The sequence below is a fragment of the Trichosurus vulpecula genome, chromosome 1, assembly GCF_011100635.1.
Source record: "Trichosurus vulpecula isolate mTriVul1 chromosome 1, mTriVul1.pri, whole genome shotgun sequence".
Classification (NCBI taxonomy): domain Eukaryota; kingdom Metazoa; phylum Chordata; class Mammalia; order Diprotodontia; family Phalangeridae; genus Trichosurus; species Trichosurus vulpecula.
Genome location: NC_050573.1, coordinates 427,729,480 through 427,753,899, shown reverse-complemented (window position 1 = coordinate 427,753,899; position 24,420 = coordinate 427,729,480). Strand labels below are relative to the sequence as shown.

The 24,420-nt window shown below is 35.1% G+C and overlaps 1 protein-coding gene across 2 annotated transcripts in view; it reads right to left on the bottom strand.

The window, feature by feature from the left end:
• Positions 1-24,420, bottom strand: part of IPO11 (importin 11) — a 212,354-nt gene that overhangs the window by 82,208 nt on the left and 105,726 nt on the right. For both annotated transcript variants that reach the window (XR_005010886.1, XM_036767335.1), the window contains exons 22-24: positions 18,634-18,710; positions 8,380-8,459; positions 7,380-7,460 (exon numbers count right to left, since the gene is read on the bottom strand). Coding sequence is in view for 1 of the 2 variants with exons in the window: in XM_036767335.1 (XP_036623230.1) it covers positions 7,380-7,460; positions 8,380-8,459; positions 18,634-18,710 (238 nt within the window). In the remaining variant the exon portion in view is untranslated. The remainder of the gene's footprint in view (positions 1-7,379; positions 7,461-8,379; positions 8,460-18,633; positions 18,711-24,420) is intronic.

The window sequence follows — 24,420 nt, the reverse complement described above, 5'->3', positions numbered from 1 at the left end:
CATGCTGCAACCAACATTCTCAGAGACTGAAGAAACATACATGCTCTGCAAAGGCCATATACAAATTCTGATTCTCCATAAACTGACTAGAGGGCTCTGCACTTTTATGGCTACACTCAAAACAGACACTCAAAATTAACCTTTGGACAGAAGCATAATGTAGTTTTATAATGAGATAAGCATCTATCTAGTTGAACTGTACTTACTCTGACCAACAGGAAAATATCTAATAGAGACATTTCAAATAAAAGTAACTGCTGACTTCAACTTCTTCAACATTTCACTTCAACACAGCTAGGTCGCAATTAGAGCGATTAATGAATTCTAGGAAGTGGTTACATGTACTTAAATTCACACTAACAGAAGTTAAAATAATGTAAAATAAGATAACTGATTGCAGTCCAATGGAAATATACAGTGCAAATGAATTTTAAATGAACAAATTTATAGAATAAAAAACTATTAACTAGTACTAATCCTCTTGTTGCATTGCATAAACATTAAAACCATTTGTCATCATAATATGCTTGTTCTCTTCTAACTGGTCAAAACAGATACATCTTCAGGTAATGGAAGACTGTGATTTGTGGTGCACCCATAACCAAGATTTAAGAGTACTTCAAAAGCACTGAACCAGCTTCCCCCCTGTACACTGGAAAAAGATTATGAGGATAAGAAGGAGTAGAACTAGATCAGTAAAATTCTAATTAATAAAGCTCCTTTCATACTATTTAATTCAATCCAATCAACAAACATTTATTTAGCCCTATTGTGCTTGTATTTGTACTTGTACAAAATGCACTCTAAGGACACAAAGATGTCAAACAACAGTCCCTAATCTCAAAGAAGGAGGAAGTATAAAAGACTTACAGAAATAACTTTAATACGTATTCAAATATGTTTTAAACAATTACCTTCAGATACCTTTACAAAGCTTTTACAACTTTATTAAATAGAAACAAAAATAAAAAAATTCTGAGCATACCAACAGTCTGCTATTACATGATTTCTTACATATATGTTTCACTGCTTCAATTTCACATAGCAGAAATATTTAAGATGAGGTCACAGGCTGGAGGATCTTATTATTGTGAGGAACCGCCAGAGTAAACTAACTCTAAACTTACATTTACTCAACAATGAAGTATTCATTTAAAATAGGATAGGTTTTTTTTAAATGAGATTAGCCTACATGTATGAAAGAAATCAAAAGCTAATTCCATACCCTATATTTATTTCTTCAAAGAAATTCTAAGAAGAGTTGTTTACTTCCCACAAGGTTATCTTCTACTTTCCCTCAAGTATTTCTATAAAAAAGTCAATATATTGGCAAAAGAACCTTCTATTTCCTTGTTTTTAAAAAATATCTCCAATCACATTATGATATTGGTATTAAAATTACTTTTATTAAGGAATAAATTTTAAAAAATACTTTTCAAGCACAGTGTTTTAAGGCCTGATTAAAATAAAGGATATTGCTCCAAAATGAAATCTCTTGACGTACATATGTAAATATATATTTTTCAATCATACAGTGATAGTATGACTGTAAAACATTTTACTTATAATAATATTCATGCTATATAACACTTTAATGTATATTGAGGGTAATGCATGAATGTATCTCCCATCAGAATCTAAGTTTCTTTGAAGTAGATATTGTTTCATTCTTTTTATCTGTCTCCCCAGCATCCAAAGTACAGTAAATACAGACACATGACTGAGTGAAAAAGTAGGAATGCTGATAGTCAGAAACATCTGGATCACACAGGCACATCAGTCAATAAATTATCAAGCATTTTATTAAGGGCCTGCTCTGTCTCAGGCAGGGATACAAAGTTAAAAAATGTAACAGCCCTTGTTCTCAGGAGCTTATATTCTATTGGTAAATAACACATATACCTTTAAGTAGATACAATATGTACACAAAGTAAATATAAAAGTAAAATAGATACAAAATAATTTAGGGGAAGTATTAGTTGCTTCAGGAGGGTCCATACAGGAAGTAGCTCTTGTGCTGAGTTCTGGAAAGAGCCGCAGGTGGGAGGGGTGCACTCTAGGAATGGAAGCCACCTGAGCAGACGCATATAGGGGACAGGAGATAGAATGTGTCAGTGGTGAGTATGAGTACCTAAGTGAGTTTGGCTGGGAAAAAGAGTACAAGATGGAAAATAACTTTAGTAAGTCTGGAAACATAAAACTAAAGCCAGATTATGAAAGGCTTTAAACACCAAAGAGAGGAATTATTTTTTTTTCTGATCCAAGAGGAAACAGGGTGGCCCCTGAGCTTTTTGAATAGGTCAGTGACATGGTCAAACCTGTACAGACAACACAGATTTTTAATAATAAGGACAGAGAAGGAATAGAACAAAAAAATTGCCATAGAATCAGAAAAAAACACCAAATCGACGAATTTCAAAAAATCTATCTTCAGAAATTAATTTCTTGTTCAGTGATTTTTGAAAAACTAAATAAACATAATTCTTCTAAAGGAGGAGAAGGATACTCAATAAGTCAGGGGACAAGCATGGATATCACTGGAACAATGGGCAGCAGAGGAGGGAATGGGAATAAACATTTATATAGCAACTGCTGTGTACTATGCACTACGCTAAGCACTTTTACAAATATTATTATGAGTAACCCTGCAAGGTGGATGCTACTATTATCATAACCATCCCTTTTACACTTGAGGAAATTGAGGCAAACAGAGATTATCACACAACTAGTATCTGTGGCTGACTCCAGGCCCAAAGCTCCACCCACTACATCACTAGCCACCTCTATAAATAGCATGGATACCAGCAAAACGTCAGTCATGTTTTGCTCTAGCTATACAATCATCTTTTTTCTTATGATATCCCTTGTCTGTATTTGTCCTGTGTTGCATCCTACTTATCCACCATATACCTAAAGGTGATTTTTTTTTAATTTGCTGTTATCATCTGCGTGTAGGTGTGTTTTTAAAAAAGTAAATTTAACTCATCTATGTTTTGCTATTCAAAATAAATCCTTTACAGGAAACTCATGGAGTATAATGGCTTATTCAGAAAACTAAATTATCTCTTCTCTGCTTTTCACCTCAAACTTTCTTGATCTTCATCCTCCCTTTCTTGCCTCTTGTCCTACAGGAATAAGTGTCCCTTTTTTCCTTATTCCCTTTATCTCTTCCTTTGATACACTTCTATCTCCTTTCAACCAATTATTCTTTTGTATTTTAAATCTCCCTTTCTACTGATTGAAATATTCTTCAGCACATCTTATCTTTCAAAAAATTTTCTCCTTTTAACTACTAAACTTTACAACTATGCTTTCCAATCTCTCTCCTATCTAACATGAGGCAAACTCTTCCACAGTATATTTTCATGTTTATACACTTCCTCACTGTTCACAAACACTGCCTTTAAACTCCAGTGTGTCACTGAAATAGTTTTGTTAAATCTTTCTTGGTCAATGACCAAGTGACAGAATAACTTTTTTTCAATTCTGATCTCCCTTCGTTTCTCAATGGCACTGAATACTGTTTACTTTCTCCTTTCTTTCTGAAAGGTTTGTTCTAGTTCTGCTACTGCACTATCCATTCTATTCTGTCCTCTTCTTCTTCCTTCTTCAAAAACACAGCATCCAGCATTCAATTCAGATTTTGCTCTCATTTCTATATGAGCAGGTTTGGAACATAAGAACTCTAAGACCAGACAACTAAAGGCCAGTCCATTTTCCAAAAAATAAAGGCTATTTACAATGTCAGTGCCCCTCCTTCATAAATACCTCAGTCAGAATTTCTTTCACTTCTTGATGCCTCCTACATACTACTAGTTCTTGGTAAGGAGTCAGGGGAATGTGGCATTGGATAGTAGTTAAAGAAACGAGTTAAAAGTCTTCAGTTTCTGTAATGCCCAGTGAATTGTTGGACACGTGTCCAGAGGGTTGGCATGAGAAAAATGCTTTATAAACATTACAGCCTACAAAAATGTGAGTTATACTTATTGCTAGTGAAGAATGCCAAGAGGAAGTTTCAGGGTCTGAATAAATGCCACTGCATTTTATTTTTTTTTTCAAAAATCTATTGGTTTATAGAACTGTATGCTCTTTTCAATGTTTTTTCAACACTTCCTAATCTCTGAACCTTCTACACCAATGAACTTCTCTATCAGGTCCCAGAAACCTCTTCTTCCTGCAGCCCTTGAATACATACTTTATTGGCATTTCCCTGTGAGATCTAATCAGCCTGGAACTCACATCTCCTCTATACCCTCTGCCCCTAGGGCCCTTGATTTCACTGTGATTGGAGGATGGACACAGAATTCTTGCAGTCAGCATCTATCTCCTTTTAAGGAGGGAGCACAGGTTGGCCATCTCTTCATTTCCCATACAGCTGCATTCTTTTGGATTCTTCTATATCATGCCCCTCTTCAGGCACCAGCACCACTTCCCCACCCTCTGCCCTCTGCTTCTTTTTGTATGTTGTCTTCCTGCATTAGTTTGTAGGCTTCTTGAGGGTGGGGACTGTTTTTTGTCTTTCTTCATATCCTCAACACTAAGTATAGTGCCTGGCACATTCTTGTTCAATCGTTTTTAGTAATGTCCAACTCTTTGTGACCCCATTTGGAGTTTTCTTGGCAAAGATACTGCAGTGATTTACCATTTCCTTCACCAGCACACTTTACAGATGTAAACTAAGGCAAACAGGGTTAAGTGAATTGTCCAGGGTCACCACAGCTAGTAAGTGTCTGAGGCCAGATGTGAACTCAGGAAGATGAGTCATCCTGACTCTAGTCCCAGTATTCCATCCACAGAGCCACCTAGCTGCACCCGACATATAGCAGGTGCTTAATAAATGTTTAATGCCTGATCATTAAGTTATTAGAAATGGTCAAATCCAATCATTTCAATGTTGCCTTAATGAAAACAAACCTAATTTAGATGTATGTTTTTATGTAATGATATTTCATTTAATGCAAGTTGTCAAGGGAAAAAGGTAAAAATCATTTAATTAGTTATTGGAACCTATGATTTCTACAGAAGATAGTAGAAAAAGACAAATACATGTAAAACCATAACACTTTAAAGTTAGTTACTTACAATTTTTACATATACTGCTTTCTCTATTTGCAAACTGAATAGATATAAATATAATACTTGTATGTAACATTTCTTTCTCAGCTAAGAACTCATTTAAGGGAGACTTGAAAAAATGGAATAAAAACCAGGAAGGAAAACAGGGACAGGGGTGGGGGTGGGGGAGGTGTGTGGAGACAGGGACTGTGACTTTATTAATAAGTAAGAAAGACATCAATTTTTGCACACACTGAAAGAATGACCACAACTATTTCAACTTCATCATTGTACTGTGAACCCTAAGCATTAATGCTTCCATTTTTAGATCCCAAAACCAAATTTATGAATTTTAGAAGACTAGTCTTTAGAAATTTGTGAAAAGAGTACTGAACAAACTTTTGGGGTAAGGGACAGCACGCAGCAGAGTAATCTGGATAAGTGATTTCATCAGAGCATAAGAATTCTGATTATAAACTCAGTCTCCATTAATGGAGATGTCATTTTTTAAGTAAAAAAATATATACTGCTATATTCTGAGAAGTATCAGTAATTACCATCCAAATTGTTTGAATCTTCATCCAAAAGAAAATTTTATGCAAGCCAGGTCTGGAGTAGAACCTCCCTTATTAGGGGGGGAACAACCATCCAATCCCTTCTCTGCTAAGGGAGGCAAATGGGAAACAAAGACTCAGTAGAAAGAGATACACGTACATACAGTTTTAAGTAGAGTGAGAGTGACAGCCTGCATATCAAAATGGTCAACTGACAGACTTAGGAGAAGACTGGAAGATAGTGAGAGTGAGGTTTACAGCAAGAGCGGAGAACCTGCGGCCTCAAGGCCACATGTGGCCCTCTAGGTCTTTAGGTGTAGCCCTTTGACTGAATCCAACCTTCAGAGAACAAATCCCTTTAATAAAAGGATTTGTTCTGTAAAATTTGGACTCAATGAAAGGGCTGCACCAAAGGACTGAGGAGGCCACATGTGGCCTCGAGGCTGCAGGTTCCCCACCCTGAGTTAGAGTGATGTCTGCACAGTGTGTACATAAAACCCGGTTAGCTTTCAACTAACAAGTTCTGTTCTGAAGAGTAGGCTTTGTTCTAATCCATTTACACTGTCCTCCAAACTCCATTCCTGACTTGTATTGCTCTTCTACAGTATCTGACTCTCAGGTCAATCTGATCTAACCTCACCTCCTAGATTCTCTTTCTAGATTACTCTGAAATCTCACTGGCAGCCCTTGTCCCAAGCATGTCACTTCCCATAGTGACTGCTAAATCGGATGGCAGGGGCTATATCTCCCATAATTGTCTCCACTGACTTCCAAGGCAACCCTAGTTGCCAAAGCAGGGTGACTCAAACTGAACTAAAACTTCCTGGATTCTTTCAGGATTATAACTGTCACTAATCCCTAAATACCTGAAGAAACATCCTCAGGGGATCTTCCATATTTTAAGATCATTCTCCCTTACAGAAATGACAAAAGCATAAATGGGAGCTGAGTTTACAGTGTTATCTTTAATATCTGTTTGTCTTTTCCTGGAAATAACATTTTAAAAACTCTTTAGAGGTAGGCATGCTGACACTTAGAAGTAACAGTTGATAGCAAAAGAGGAAAGAGAAAAATGATGAAAAAAAGACATAAGAATTAAAAAATACAAGATTCCAGATCTGTGTAACTCTAAATGGACTAAGGGAACCACTGTGTTAAATCATAGTACAAATAACTGTTAAACATAGTGAAAATACTGAGTTATGATCATGATATTACTATAAATGAGTCATCCTAATATCAAGAAAACAACATGCTTCCTATCCTGTTTTAAAAAAGGGAAACGTGATATTTTGATTTCAATTTCCCTATAATGTGATTAAAGTAATAAACAATCAATTGCTAACAGAGAAAAACTCTAAGCTAAATGGAAAACTCAGCCAAAATAATAACTGCTTAAGGGTTCTCAACATTCCAAATCATACTGTATTCAAAAATTGTTTGAATCTTCAAAAAAAAATTGGCTTTAAACAATTTTCCCCATTATCTTCAGCTTCTTGTTTCATAGTATGTTATTTGATAATACATGCTCCTCGGTTTTATCTCCTTTATGTGCCTTGAAATGTAGATGGTGTATGAAGTAAATATTATAAAGAACACTCCTGTACTTCTTTAGATATATTTTGTTGTTACCCATTATCTTTTTAAGAACTATGTGAACTTCGCTGTACTCTCACAGACACTCATCCTAACTCAATATGAAAATCCAGATTTACAAGGTAGAAATTTTTAAAAAACAGATCTCATATGAAAAAGTTGGTAAGACAATACCTTAAGCACTTGAACTTGTCCTTCGGTGGTAATTTCCTCTAACAGTTCGCAAAATGACTGACACAGACCTACTGCATATGTCTGAAATTCAATGAAAAGCCAATGTATATGCATATTACAAACATACGTGTCATCTCAAAAACTACCAAAACTCAATTACGATGATCTTTACTTGACAAAAAACAAATACTGAAATGCAAATTTATATAATTTGTAAATGCACTGTTCTGTAAAAGGTTCTTCTAACCTTTCGAAGTATTAAATCACTAAAACTACTATAACAGCTTTTATATGCATAAAATAGTATACAGAAATGATACTTTTTCTCTCATAAAAAGATTAAGATGTTATTCCTGTACCCAATTCACGCTTGTAACATTGTAAAAGATGTAATGGAAGCTGTTACGAATTTTCTCTTATACTCAAGTGATACAAATTTTGTGTTTATGTCAAATCCCATTTTTAAAAAATACAGTAGAACAAAGATTCTCAATCCCTTGTTCATATTCTACTTATTTAAAGCAATAAATTAAGCAAATGTACTACACCAAGGATCTGGAAAATCTCCTTGAGTTTGTTCTAACAGGTTTTGATAGATAAATAAATTCTTCTTCAGGCAGGTAGACATTCAAAAGAAAGGATGAAATATGGAAGTAAAGAATACTACTTTAAATTTTTAAAAAGCTATGTTATTTTAATAACCATTATATTAAAAAATACATTTTTATCCAGTAATTCATTTTGGATATGCCAGGAACTTAGAGAACTGTATAAATTCTCATTTGTCTAAGGAATAATATTAATTCCTCTACAAGCCTACTAGAGAATAATCGAGAAAAGTAAGTTCTTTTTAGCAAAAAAAAAATATTGGTTATGAAATATATTATGAATTATACCTAAAAAATAAATTGTTCTTATAACTAAATTCTGCAAAGTCATTTGTTAATTTCAATGAGAAAATATAATCATTTCTTACTATGTGACCATTACTGCAACATACCTGTAAAAATTCAGTTGACGACAAAAAAATATAACCATTGATGATCTTAAAGCAGGTTCTGAGATTTTCTGAACTTAGTTCTGCCAAAACAATGAATTTCAAATAGTTCAATAAAATGTCAAATTGACCTATAATAGCTAAATAATTTAAAGAAATCCAATGAAAAATAAATGACTCCTCTATTCAAATCTTTTCCGAAGTCTACAGTTAAATATTTTAAACTTGCTTCCTAACACCAGTCTCTTGTCTCAAGACTCTTTCCTGCAACAATCACTTCTTCATGCCATGCTGTATCAATCTTCTTTATGCCCAGATCTGGTCATGTCCAAATCTTTAAATAAATCCCTGCTACCCACTAAATGAAGTTAAAATGCTTTAGTATTCAGGGTTCTCTACTCTGTGGCACTACCATTAACATTTATAGTCTTACCTTCTCATACTATTCCCCACAGAGCACTGTGTACCCCACATATTTATCTTTCCATTTTCTGTGCTTTTCTTTATGATTTTCATGTTTTTCCTTTCCTGGAATTCCTCTGGCGTACCCAAGTTACAGAAATCCTACCCACCCTTTCAAGCCTAGGAAACGTTTCATGAAATGCATACTGTTCTTCCCAGACTGAACTTGTCTAAATTCGTTTATACTGTAGCCATACACCTATCACATTTGGCTTGGTATTATAACTTTTATAAATATTGACTAGACTGTAAACTCCACAAGCCCAGCACCAATATCTTCTCCAACTCTATAATTCTTCTAAACTCCAGTATAATGCTTTTCACAAAGAACTGATGTGATGTTCATTTTAGTTGTTTAATTGATGCTCATTTAATAGACTCCGACAGGTTCCTATTTACATACCTTCAGATTTAAAGTCATTTAGAGCCAGTCACATGTCTGTGAGCCACCCATTTTCTTCCTAAACCCAGAGCCAAGTCTGCACTTGATCTAACTCCTTCATTTAATCAAAACTATTACTTCTGACAAGCGTAAAAAACACAAGGCAATTAAACAGGATTCGTTGTTTTTAGTTTCCATAAAACTAAGTCTACTATCTATGCAAAAAAATTTCCCAAATCTACTATATGATAATTTTAAATGGTTATAAGTGTACATTGCTCAACTAAGGATTATACTTGCTTTAAAATATTATTTTAATATAATAATTTCATGGTAATCATAAATATGTATTATCTAACATAATATTCTGTGTGAGAAGATGAGGCCTTACATCAGGGTGATGGTAGCATCTGAAGAGAATGGATATTATATTATGTCATGTCATGTCATATCATACTAAAGATACTATATGTTATAAAGGCAAAATCTGACAGGAAGAGGGGGATGAGAGAACAAGGAGCTTAGCTGATGTCTAGGTTGCAAGCCGGGGGAATTGAGAGGAATGGGGAAATTTGGAAAAAGAAAAGATTTGGGGGAAAAGGTATTAAGTTCATTTATGGACATGCTGAGTTTAAGATGTCTACAAGACATCCAGTTTGAGATTTCTTGAACTGGAAATGAAAGCTGAAGATATAAGTTGGAGATAGAAAACTAGAGGTCAGCAGAGGCTGAGTAAGTAGATTTGAGAATCATCAGTTTAGAAATGACAATTTAATCCACAGGAAATGATGAAACTAAGTGAAATAAAAGAGAGCCCTGAAGGTTAGCCACAGTTAGTGGGCATGATTTGGATGAAGATTCAGCAAAGAAGATTGAGAAAGAGTGGTCAGAGGGGTAGGGAGCAGATTCTCTACTAGAGAATATGAGATGGAACGGGATTAATTGTACATATAGAAAAGGAGATGGGCTTCTCTCTCACCTCTTCCTGAGAAACAAAGGTGAAAACAGAGATAGTGACAGAAAACACTTTGATAATGTAAGATAAGGAGGAGGAAAGAAGAGGGAACTCTTGGTGAATGGCTTTAATTTTTTCAGCAAAATGAGGTGAATTTCTCCTCTGAGAAAGAAGAGCAAAGGAAGCCATGGGAAGTGTGAAGAGGGAAGAAAAGGTTTATAAGAGTTGCTGCGGTGAGTGGGATAGGGAGTTAATGTAAAACAGATTTGTAGTAGATTTAGTCAGCACAGTTTTAAGATTTTTTGCCATCTTTGTTCAGCAGCATATGCTTGGTAGCAAAGGTGGCAGATAGTGGGAGTAATCCAAGGCTGAGAGGTGTGGCAGGGCATGATTAGCAATATGATAAGGCAGCAAAGGATTCAAGAGAAGAGGACAGGGTAGAGTTGAACTGGTTGACCAAGGGGACAAGATGGGGAAAGGAGAAGAGTATAAGAGCAGAGGAAGAGAACTGAGCGGTCAAGGGACTGGAAGTCACTGAGTAGATAAAGAAGTCTGATTTTGGAAAGAAGAGAGAAAGAGGAGGAACATGAATAGACTGTGGTCAGATAAGGGAACTTCAGAGTTCATGAACGTGGAAGAGGTGCATTTGTGGGTAATCAAGGATATTAACCAACTCGGCGCGTGGCTGAGATGGGAGCAGGTCATGCAAAATAAATAAACTGAGGAACTAGAAGGCGAGGTTTTTGAGGAAGTATCAACATCTATAGTGAAATCCCCTAGTTTGAGAGGAAGAGTCAAACAAGAGAGAATGATAGTGAGTCAGGTATTAAACTCATTGAGAACGAAGTGGGGTGTAACCTGGCGGTCTACAGACAACAGCTACCAGGATTTTGATTGAGTGGTAGATGTGGACTGAGTGAAATCTCAAAGGAAAGATTACTGAGTGATAGGAGTGACAGGACTGAGTGATAGGAGAACTAGCAAGTGGCAATGGGAAGCAAAGATTATTCCCACTCCCCTGCCTAGACGAATTAGTAAGTCAGGAAGAATGAATGAAAATACAGCTAGTGATGAAAAAGATGGCCAGTGAGGCTGTGTCATATCAGGAAAAAGCCAGATCTCAGGGAGATCTAGGAGATGGAAAAGTAAGAAAGGAAAAGTTTTAAAATGAAAGCACACTGCATCAATTGGGAAGGAAGAGAGGGAGCAATCAAATTAAACCATAGCCTACTGAGACCCCTGAGCTAAACAGAATAGGGCAGCATGATATCAGGGAAAGCATATTAAGCTTGGAATCAAAAAAAAAGGTGGTTTTAGTTCTAGCTCTGAGATATACTAGTAGGATCACCATGGGCAAGAAAAAAACCTCTCTGACTAATACTTCATCTACAAAATGGATATAAAGATTCAGTGAACAAAAACCAATGTACAAAGCATTGAAGCATATGCTAAGGCCACAAAGAGAAATCCTAAATTCCAATACCATCTTTATCCTACTTACATGACTGAGTTCCTTTTACACTTCCTTTTCTTTCTCCTCCTAACACCCTCAAAATAAAACCATGCAATCCCAGAAACTTTTTTCCTCCACATTTAATATAACTTTTTGAAGATATTAAAGTTAATGTCAATAATGCCAAAGTGATATTTGTTTCTTATCCTCTATTAAAATGTAAGCTCTTTTTCATAGAGACTCTTCCAAATGCTCAAAAAAATTTGCCTTTCTAGTTATCTAATGAATCTTGCATTTGCATCTCAAAGTTACTATTGAGCTCTGGTTTGTTGGTTTTTTATCAGAACTGCCCCAAAGTTCTGAATTTGTAAGTAATAATAATTAACAGACCTCAATAAAGGTCTATTTTTTCCCTGTCAGACTATACCTAATTTGGCAAGATGAATTATTCTTGGTTGTAATCTCCTATTGCTGCCCTTTAGAACATTACATTTGAAGATCTCATCTTGTGTTATCCTGACTGTGGATTCTTGATTCTTCAGGGCCTGAACTTTATGAACTTACAGTGTTTTTCTTTCTCCCCTGAAAGCCCTGGATTTTATTAAGGACAAGTTTTAGGGTTTCTTTCAATATGTCATCAGTAGATTCAATTTCACTTGGCCCTTTGGATTTAGTAGTTGTGAACACTTCTCATTTGTGGTTTCCTGAACAGGGAATCTGATCATTCTTAAATTCTCTCTCTCTGACCTGTTTTCCTAAGTCAGCTCTTTTTTGATAAGATATACTTTACATTTTATTCTGTTTTCTTCAGTGTTTCAATTTGGTTCTAATATGCCTTGCTGTCTCATGAAGTCACTGATTTCTGTTTGTCTATTCTAATTTATAGGGAGTCCATTATTTGGGTAACCTTTACAACTCTCTAAGCTTTTTTTTATCTCCTTCAAATTCATTCCTCTAGAACAATTTTTTTTTAATCTTTTGCTTCCTCACTTCTAGGTATTCATACAGATCATCCTTGAGGAAAGTCTTATTTCTTCCTTTGAGTCTCTGCAGTCCTTAAAGAATTATATTCTTTCTAGACTGGATTGCTGCTTATCTCTAGATCAATTATGATGCGCTGGAGAGGTCTGTATGTTCTTCAGTGATCTCTCTAGCCTTAGTTGCTAAACTTGTGCTTTGTGCTAGGGCCATGCTCTGCCTCCTGCTGGGCTTTTTGGATGCTTGAACAAACGTGTATCACCTAGGTTCCTGCATTGAACTCTACCTTCCTACGTTAGATCCACTTGGATCTTTGAGGTTCTGAGCCCCCGGATCTTCAGGCTTCTATGGCATCTCAGGACAGAGAGTCTGGGGCATCATGATCTGAGTGCTGCCACCAATTACTTTTAAAGTCCTCAATGTGGGTTTCTTAACCCACTGGGCTTTTCATGGGGGAGCCCTTGACTCTTGTTGAACTCTTGTTGACTCTCCTAATATAGAGCTTTGCAAACTGTATGTGTCTATGACTAACCTCTGTTCATCCTGGGAGACTGCCAGCTTGTTTCCTAAACTGATGATGGCCTTATTGGTGGGCTCCTACTGCCTGCAGGCTTCTGCCTGCCTTTCTGTGTAGTTCTGTAGTCAAAGACATCTCCTGCTATAGTTTCTCAATAGATTTCCTGATCATTATTTGATGTGGCTTGATTTTTAGGTTATGCTAGTGTAAATGAGTGAGAGCTAGACTGCTTCCTTCCATTCAGAAAGCCTTCATTGGCCAGAAGTTCCCGTAAAACCGACCTATTTGCTGTTGTCCAAATAGCATTTTATCATGTTTCCTCTCTTTTATACAGGTCTCTCGCATGTGTAGAATGAGCTTGCTTCAGTTTTTTTTAGCTTCAGGAGTAGGCCTTTCCTGATTCCCCATGTAGTGCCCCAATGAAATTTTTTAAATTTACATTGCATATACTTTAAATTCACTTACATGTTAAAAAGTGACCTCTTTGAGGGCAGAGATCATTTCATTTTTGTCTTTACATTCCCACCAGTTACAACAGTGACTGTATTGTTCTGTAACCTTAAAAAACTATTATAAATTTGAGCCAGAATTACAATACAGGGTATTACATTCACTCATAGATTCAGTACGACAATATAACATTTAAATCTTTTAACTACATCCAGTATTTTAAAAGGCTAAGATGAACTACATATCTACCTTCTAACAGATTTGTAATAGATTCAATATGCAGAATGCAACATCAGTTTTTGGAAATAAATAGCTGAAACTAGTTTTGCTTGAGTATGCATATCTGTTTAGAGCTTTGTATTTCTTTTTTCAAATAAGGGAGGTGACAAAAAACACAATCTAATGGGAGAGAAAACATGCAAATCACTATGTACACATGAGATATATACAGAGTAGATAGAAAGCAATCCCAGAAGGCAGGCACTAGCAGTGGGAAAACTTGGAAAGGTTCCTGCAGAAGGTGGGATTTTAACTGAATCTTAAATGAAGCCTGGGAAGTTGGGAGGCAGAGATGGGAAAGGAGAGCATTTCAGGAATGGGATCTGGATAAGGGAGGCCCTGGGCAAAAAACAATCAGAAGGTCAGTGCTGCTGGATCGTAAGAGTACATAAAGGAAAATAAAAGTCTTAAAAAAAGGGCTAAGGAAGGGGCTAGACTGTGTAGTCGGTCAGTCAACAAGCATTTCTTAGGCACTTACTATGTACCAGGCATTGTGTTAAGCACTGGGAATATATCCCTGCCTTTCAGAAGCCTACAATTTGATGGAAGAAGACAACAAATAAAAGGAAGTGGGGAAGCGGGGGAGGAAAAAAAGAGGGTGAGAAGTCCTGTGGAGAAGAATCAGCAGTGCAACCTAGAGAGGGATAGAGACATCTTTGGCATAGGCCTCCTTTTTACTGGATGTTCAAGAAAGAACCAGCCACTCAGAAGATGAGGCCACAGAAGCTAAGTATATTCCAAATGTGAGAAGTATCCTAAGGGTGGAGTGAGCTTCCAAGGTGACAAAATCCTGTGGAGATGAGACACTAGTATAGCCTGGAGAGGGCTGAAAGACTTTAAATGCCAAATGGAGAATTTTCTATTTAATCCTGAAAGTAACAGAGAGTCACTGGAGTTTTTTGAATATGGAGGTGAAAGAGTTAGACTGGCACTTTAACACTAGGCCTAACCATCAGCCCTGCCTCTACACCTTCCCGACCCACAACACTGTCATGTTATCTACTGATGAAATCTAACAATCCCTAGACCTTGATGTCAGCCAGAATGCTGCTGGTTCTTAGGACTTCTGGGTCTTTGACTTTGTTATGGTGCTGATCTTTCTTTTAAGTCCCTTAAAGGAGAAGCAGCTCATTCTCATTTTATAGATGAGAAGAATAAGCCCCAAAGTAGCAGATAATACTAGAATCCAGAATTAACAAAAAACACTTTGGTCCAGATTTCAGTCTCTCATGTATACTGATTTCAACTTTTTTTTTTTTCTTCAGAAACTTTTACACAAATCACACACAGCAGGACTGCACAATAAAAATAGGCACTAGGTACAATGGGTGATACAAGTATAGAATACAGATTTAGCTTTCAAAGGGCTTGCTACCTACTCAGAGAAACAAGACAATCACTTAACCAAAGATTCATAAGGGTTTAAAGAGATCATAGAGTTGAAATTCTTAACTTTGGGTCAACAACCCCTTTGCAGTCAAGGGAAGCCTATCATCAGAATGTTTTTCAAATGCTTCCTTAGATTTTTTTTAATTTTAAAAAAAAAACCCACAAAATAATACAAAGAAACCCTGAAATACAGCTATCAATTTCTTCTTTTAAGTTCCCAAAGCCTCAGTTAAGAACTCCTTCTTTAGGGGCTTTGTCTAAAAAACCCCTGGGCTACCAAAGAAATACCTCTACCATATTCCAAAGAAGTACAGGCCTAGCTTCTGCATGCACATCTCCAATGATATAAACTCACTAGCTACCAGACACTCCTTTCTATTTCTGAACAGCTCTAATTCTTAGATAGTTTTTCATATACTGAGCAGAACTATCTACCTCTACCTCTGACCTTCTGGCCTTGGTTCTACCTTCTGGAAACAAGAATAATTCTACAAAACCTGCCATGACTACCCTTCGAATATTTGGCAAAGTGATTCTGCCTTTCTATGACTTCTCATTCCAAAGCAAAATACAAATATAGGTGAATAATAAATAATACATGAGAAGTAACAGTTCAATGCAACAAAACAAACGCTACAAAGCATTACTAAAATATTTATACAGAAAACCTGCTGAAGAAATTGAAAGGAAAGAGCCATGATTTTCAGAGAATGCTTTTAGGTTTTTCCTACAGATCCCTTTTCTGACCACCCCTAATTTCTAAAGAAATTTAATTTGACTGGGTCTTGTGATCTGAGTAGAATCTGGACAAACCGAGAAGACAACGGTAAAAAAGATATGGGAGAAAAGATAAGGTAAGTCAGTAGAGAGGGAATAATAAGCCAATTTGCTAAAGGGGAGGCTACAGAAAGTTGAATAATTGAAAATGTGGCAAGAAATGCAAGAAGATGTACCTTTCCTTTTTATAAAATAGTCTCATTAGGAAATAACCACAGGAATAACAGTAGTAATGTGTTCATTTGAGCAGATGGACAAAGACCAAGCACTAAAACCTCACAATCTGGCTTAGGGGGACTGAGATTCCACTGATCACAGGATCAAAGATTTATAATTAGAAGGGACCATATCTAATCTAAGCATCTAATTTTTCAGATGGGCTAACAATAACTTAAGAAACCGCACCACAGTATATACACATATTAACAACACTAAAATTAAAATAATGGAAATATTGTATAATATAAAATTAATGGAATATTTTAAATATTTTCTGCTTCTCAAATAGTTTCCTGAAAGACAGGCTACAAAACTATTTTCATATTTAAAAATGTACACTGGCTCAATCCTTTGGATGTCAACTTCTACTTATTGTTCACCTTTCATTTAAAGTAAATACAGTCAGGGCTAACTAACCTCAAATCTTCAAAAAAATCAAATAAAAAGGAAAAAGTTGATGAAGACTGAAGAGAAGAATATACACGATATCATGAATAGCAATGCTTCACCATACTCGATCTGAGCTTATTACCAGAGTGCAGATGCGTAAGAGGAAAGAGCAGACACATCTATGCTGTTGCTACTCCAAGGAGAGGAAACCAAGTACCTCTCAAGGCAGACCATTCCTTTATGACCTTGGCAAGTCACAGTCTATTAGGCAGTCAGATTCTCATCTGTAAAATTGGCAAGAGTGGGGGGCAGGGGCTCTAAGATACCTTCCAGTTCCAAATCTACAATCCAAGGACTACAGGCATGATCCTAGAGATAAGGAAACCACTTACAGTTTCCCTATTCTCGATCACAAGCAGAGTGGCTCTGCAGGAAAACACTACAAGATGAAGGCAGCACTGAAATTTAATATCCGTGACCAGAATTTAAAACTTCTTATTTCAGCAAAATTATCCTATCACAGCTCTGTTCTCTGAAGCTGTCCGTGATTCTCCTTTTTAAGTCATGGTAATTTTTCTTAAAGTCAAAGCCAACTATACCCATTTTCTTGCCCATCATTCACTAAATATTCATTTCTACCTAAAGTGAATAATAAGTATACTGGATATACATAAGGTGCCTTTTTGCTACACTTGCTAGTTAATAAAAATGCCTTATGAACATGAAATAATTTTCTTAATTTTCACTGGTTTTAAAGTACCATTTCAACAGCAATGTTGACACTCACAGTGAATGATCCAGAAAACAAAAGAGGTCTTCAGAATATATAAAATCCCAATTACAGAAAAGAAAGAATTATACCTGACATTTGTCTTTTACCATTCTAAAATTCAATAACTTCTTAAATAAATGTACCATATTCAAAGACACTGAGGATAAAAAGATAGAAATTAAACTATTTCTGCCCTCAAGGAGATTATATATTTTAATTAGAAAATATGTTCACAGATAGGTAAATATAAAAGATATAAAACATAATACTAAAAATTTTCAAGAGGGAGAGAGAATGATCTGAACCATGCTTTGAAGGAAACTACAGGGTTCTAAATTTACAAAAGTACTTTGAATACATAATCAGACTCCAACCTATCTTTCCAGTCTTATTTGACCTTCTTCCTTCTTTCCCATGACTTTATTATCTAAGCCATACTACACCAGGACCCATTTCCTTAACTCATATTAACTTCATCCACAATTATGAATTTACAATTCAAATACATTGAATAAACTGTAGCCAAACACTGGATTAGGAGTCATTGAACCTGAGTCTGAATCCTGGCTTCCTTACTCCCTGAGAGCAGTTATGACAATAACTATCAACTTTGTATACTCAACATATCACACTGTGCTTCGGAACATGAATGATGCAGTGGAAAGAACAATGGATCAAGCCTGAGTATGAATCCTGGTTTCCTTACTGCTAGCTATCTCACTGATGGGCAAGTCTCTTCATATTTATGAGCAAAAGTTTTCACTTCAGAAAAATAAGGGGTTGTATACTAGATAATCACTTTCTACCTTAACATCCTATGGCTTACAAAACATTTGCTGAATTTGAAATTTTGAATCTTCCTATAAAATCAGGGCACATGTGGTTTTTTTTTTTTAAATTCTGTTTTCCAAGATTCTTAAACAGTAACTGACTGATGACATAAACACACTAATTAATGGCATAAACACATACAAAGGACATTAAGAATTTAACAGCTGAAAATATGTTCCACTCAATATTTATTAGGCAATTTAAAGTCCAATTTTACACGCTATAGCTATACCTTTATAAGCAAAAATAACAAACCCAAGAAAATTTTTGAAAATTATTCAAATGTGATCATGCATTTTTAAATAACAGCAAGGTTATAAAAATGAAAATAATTTAAAATCAACAATGCCTGAAAAACAGACTATAAATATAAACTTCAGAAATTTTACATTTGAACACATACCAAGAAGTGGGGACATGTTCTGAAAGATTCTAAGCAGCTCTGGTGTAAGACATGGACTGTTCTCCAATGTCACTAACCTACAAAAAGATGAAATAAAATGCAAAAGTCATTTTCCTTTCTATTAAACATATTTTTTAAAATTGTAACAGATATAAAAATAATTTCTTATCCCAATATGATCCATAGCTGAAACACAGCACATAATGATGAATACTCTCCCTTAAAAAAAATTCCAGAATCTAAGAAAGCCAATATACGAGTTATTTAATCTACATGGGTATATGCGCATACATACATGTATGCAACAACAGGGAAATGGCAGAAAAGGTATTCCCTAACTCAATCAAAACTGATTTTTTTTTCCAGTAAAAGATACTTTCTAATTTTGAGGATTATACCTTCTTCTATAGGAAAAGATTCATTATATTCAAATATCTATCAGCAATGAAGTTATACTGATAGAAGCAAAACGATTTTTACTCTGGACCAATCAACAGGGATAAACACCTTAATTATAGTCACTGTTTGTATTGTAATAATACTGACTGTTGTAAAAAAAAAAAATCTTGAGCTGTAAACAGGCTAGGCATGCAATCACAAAATTATTTCCAAGCCAATAAAATAGAACCCTTTTAAGGAGAACATATTAATTAGCAAAACTACCTTTATCATCTGTATTTTGTTTTTATGGTTTTTTGGTTTTATTTTTTTAATTCCAACTGGAAGTTTTTATCAATTGCCTGATGATACCTCTATATTTCCAAAATTTCTCTTGGCAACTCCCCTAAAATTTATGGACTTAAGAACTGTCTGGGGCCCAGATAAGGAAATTATCTATGATCATACTGCTAGTATGTGTCAGAGGTAAGGCTTGATCCTAGGTATTCCTGACACTAAAACTGACTATCCACTATCTGTTTATTAAAAATAAAAACATCTTGCAGAACATTATCAAAAAGATGGCTATAGAACAACAGTTATCTATACTAATGGGGGATGCTAGCTGGGTAGCCCTCTACCTTACAATAACTCAGACAGTAAGAACCATGCCTAAAAAACATGAAGATGTACAGTATATGAGAGCTTTTTTGTTCAATCTAAAGCTAAATAAATAGGAACAAGGTACCAAGTACACAATGCCTTCAAGATTGTAAAGAAAGAAAAAAACTCTGAAATATTTAACAACTTTCATCAATGTTATGATCAATTAGACTCCAGAGAAGCCATGATAAAATATGCTTGCCATCTCTTAGCAAAGAGATGATGGACAAAAGTACAAAATAAGAAAAATTTTTAGACATGGCCAATGTGTGGATTTGGCTTCCTTGACTAGGTTTATTGGGCAAAAGGGGACGGGGCAAATAGATGGGAGGGAAGACTTGGGGTGCAGTGAGGGACCAGAAATACTGATGCTAAAAAAAATGAAAGAATATGTGAGAATTATTTTTTAAATGCATAGAAGAAAAAAGGATTCGGAAAGAAACACAGACAAGTAGGGAAGCTTTGGAGCAAATATGCTGAACTGATTATATACTCCCAAAAAAACCCAAACTAAGTTTCATGGGCAATCCTCTTTCTGTTCTTTGTATTAATGTTCTTATTTTTTGGTATTTTTTGATTTCAGAATAACGAGAAAAAAATATTTTTAAATAAGCTAACAAGAAACACTATGGAATCTCCATTCAAGAATGCCTTTAAAAACTGAATGGACAAAATATGAGCAATATTCTGACCAAAAGTGACATGATCCTAAATCAAATCAGCCTTTCAACAGTTATTTTTTCACTGTTTTTTAATATGAAGTCATTCAGACACTAAAATGATTTCTAAATATATTTCCTTGAATCAACCAATCAACAAGCATTTTTTCGTATATGCCAGTTGCATTGCTAGGGGCTGGGGACACAGAGTCAAAAATGGAAAAATCCCTATTCTGAAGGCGCTTATATTCTATCATGGCAGACAACCTATACATACTTATGAGTATACACAAAATAAATGAGATAGTAGAGAAAGAAATATATTAATATATACAATTTTCCTTATAAAAGTACATCTCAACTATAATTAGGCATACTTCCACAAATATATTTAATATACAAGACTCACATTCCATTGCAAACTAAAGATTTAATAAAAAAAAAGAAAAAAATTAATCTGTAAAATGCAATAAATTTTTTTTAATTTCAGAAAATGTTCCTTACAAGTGATTCTGTATAAAAATTTTGTACTGACAATAGACCCACCATAATATTTAACACAAGTCAGAGTAAAATGGAAAAATTTTCTATTGAACAAGAGTGCAACAAAAATATTTTAGGGTGAAAGAAGAGAAATAGGTTCATCTCTGGGATGAGTTTTCAAAAATCAAAATCATTAAGAAGCTAATAATGTTAAGCAATTTATCTAAATAAATATAAATTTATATTTAATAATTCTAAGCATAATCTCTTGACTAAATGTAATTCTTAACTAGCATGTTTGGTAGCAAATGTTACAAGTGCTGTTTTCTTTAAAAGAAGACAATGGACAAATTTTAATACTTGCTGAAACAGAAATCATTCAGAAGGAAAAAATTCAATCAGTTTGCTATTTCTCTTAGCAGCAAACTACCCACTAATCAGTTTTTTCTCTGAATACACTTGGTGTAGGACTTATTGTCTTGGCAACATACAGACACAATTAGAACAATTAGATATCTGGAGGGGTTTTAATGCAAAACAAACATACTTTTTTTTTTTAAACTTAGAAAAATACAAGCTCATATTTGAGAGCTTTTATTTCCACATTTTTCCTTTTTTCAATATGGTATTAAAAATACATCAGAGGTAGTAGAAATGTGACCTCATACATTTCTGAGCCACTAATGTTATCAAAAGTTCAAACACAATGATATTTTACACTCTTCTTTGCGTTACTGCTTCACTTCAATTCACATAATTCTACTACCTATTTCAGGTATTGCAAAATACAGAAGCTGCTATTCTTTGTTTTCAAAACTTCTATTTTTACTTAATTTTTCCTCAAAGAAACAAAAGATTGTCACATGACTGCTGAAAAGGGAGAAATCTGAATGATGAAATAGATGACAATTGTATTCAATATAACTACTTAAAATATGTCCAAATCTATAACAAAATTAATGGAACTGATTAAAATAATTAGTAGGCCATGTAGTTAGAAACAAATGAAACTCTACAGCAGAAGACACATTACATCCCTTTTTTAAAAATGAAAATAGGACATTACAGGGGCAGAGCCAAGATAGCCCCTGGAAAGCAGGGACTTGCTTAAGCTCTAACCCAAATCCCTCCAAACATCTGTAAAAAATGGCTCTGAACAAATTCTAGAGCTGCGGAACCCATGAAATAGCAGAGGGAAGCAGGTCTCCAGCCAAGGAGAGCCTGGATGGTTGCTGGGAAGGGTCTATCGCATGGTGCTGGGAGCGGAGCACAGCCCAGAGTGAGAAATCAAGATATTAGAAAACAGAACCAAAGGAATAAAAAAGTAGAAGACAATGTGAAATATATCACTGGAAAAACCACTGACCTGGAGAATAGATCCAGGACAGATAATTTTAAAATGACTGGACTACCTGAAAGTCATGATCAAAAAAAGAGCCTAGACAGCATCTCTCAAGAAATTATCAAGGAAAACTGCCCTGATATTCTAGAGCCAGAGGGTAAAATAGAAATTGAAAGAATCCACAAATCACCTCTTGAAAAAGATCCCAAAAAGAAAACTCCTAGGAATATTGTCACCAAATTCCAGAGCTCCCAGATCAAAGAGAAAATACTGCAAGCAACCAGAAAAAACAATTTGAGTATTGTGGAAACACAATCAAGCTGACACAAGATCTAGCAGCTTCCACATAGGGAATAGAAGGGCTTGGAACATGATATTTCAGAGGTCAATTGAGCTAGGATTAAAACCAAGAATCACCTATCCTGCAAAACTGAGTATCATGCTCCAAGGAAAAATATGGACTTTGAATAAAATAGAGGACTTTCAAGCTTTCTCAATGAAAAGACCAGAGCTGAATAGAAAATTTGACTTTCAAATACAAGAATCAAGAGAAGCATGAAAAGGTAAACAAGAAAGAGAAATCATAAGGGACTTACTAAAGTTGAACTGTTTTGTTTACATTCCTACATGGAAAGATGACATGTATGTTTCATGAGACTTTTCTCAGTATCAGAGTAGTTGAAGGGAATATACATATACATAGACAAAGGGCACAGGGTGAGTTGAATATGAAGGGATGATATCTAAAAAACAAAAAATCAAATTAAGGGATGAGAGAGAAATATATTGAGAGAGGGAGAAAGGGAGAGATAGAATGGGGTAAATTATCACACATAAAATTGGCAGGAAATAGCAGTTCTGTTGGGAGGGAAGGGGGGCTGGTGAGGGGGAATGAGTGAATCTTGCTCTCATTGGATTTGACCTGAGGAGGGAATAACATACACACTCAATTGGGTATCTTACCCCACAGGAAAGCAGGGGGAAGGGGATAAAAAAGGGGGGATGATAGAAGGGAGGGCAGATAGGGGGAGGAGGTAATCAAAAGCAAACACTTTTGAAAAGGGACAGAGTCAAGGGAGAAAATTCAATAAAGGGGGACAGGATAGGATGGAGGGAAATATAGGTATGTCTTTCACAACATGACTATTATGGAAGTGTTTTGCCTAATGATACATGTGTGGCCTATGTTGAACTGCTTGCCTTCTTAGGGAGTGTGGGTGGGAAAGGAAGTGGGGAAAGAATTTGGAACTCAAAGTTTTAAAAGTAGATGCTGAAAAAAAAAGTTGTTTTTGCATGCAACTATGAAATAAGATATACAGACAATGGGGCATAGAAATCTATCCTGCCCTACAAGAAAGTAAGGGGAAAGGGGATTGGGGGGGAGTGGGGTAACAGAAGGGAGGGCTGACTGGGGAATGGGGCAATCAGAATATATGCCATATTGGAGTGAGGGGGGAGGGTAGAAATGGGGAGAAGATTTGTAACTCAAAATTTTGTGGGAATCAATATTGAAAACTAAAGTATTAAATAATAATAAAAAATGAAAATAATGAACTTGTAAATGCTGCTCGAAAAACACACAAAAATATATTTTCAGGCAAGTATAACACTTGGTCAAAAATCAACAAAAGTTTGTATAGGAAGGATTAACCTAACTAGCACCTATGACAAGCCTGACAAGTGGAGTTATTCAGGCAATAATAAAAAGAATATATCATAATATATAATAAAAAATTATTTTATTGAATTAAAACTTGTGATGTAGTTCTATCAAAGAAACTAAAATGTAGTTTAGTTTTATTTGCCACAGAAAAAAAGTCAAATGAAATCAGGATAGAAAAGGTTACTCATTTTTATCTTATCTGTTCTACCATATACTTAACTCCTTCTAAATAAAAGGTAGCAGGAAAAGACTAATTATAGGCAATATACTTGCACTTCTACATCATCTTTTAACAAAGCAGCTACCAAATTATATGATTTAAAGATATTATTTTAAGCAGATCCTCATCTCCTATATAACTCCTATATTGGACAAGTATAATGAAATGTAAAAATGTAGATACTGGCTAAGAAAAGTCTCTACATCTGAAAGACAAGTCATGAATTACAACATTAAGAATACCTTACCTTTTTAGTGTACCTTATAGAAAACACTAAACATATACACAGAACTGCCTATGAATGTATTAACACTTTGAAGAACATATGAACTAGAAGTATAATTTACAGAATAATATACACTAAAAGTTCTCACTTAAT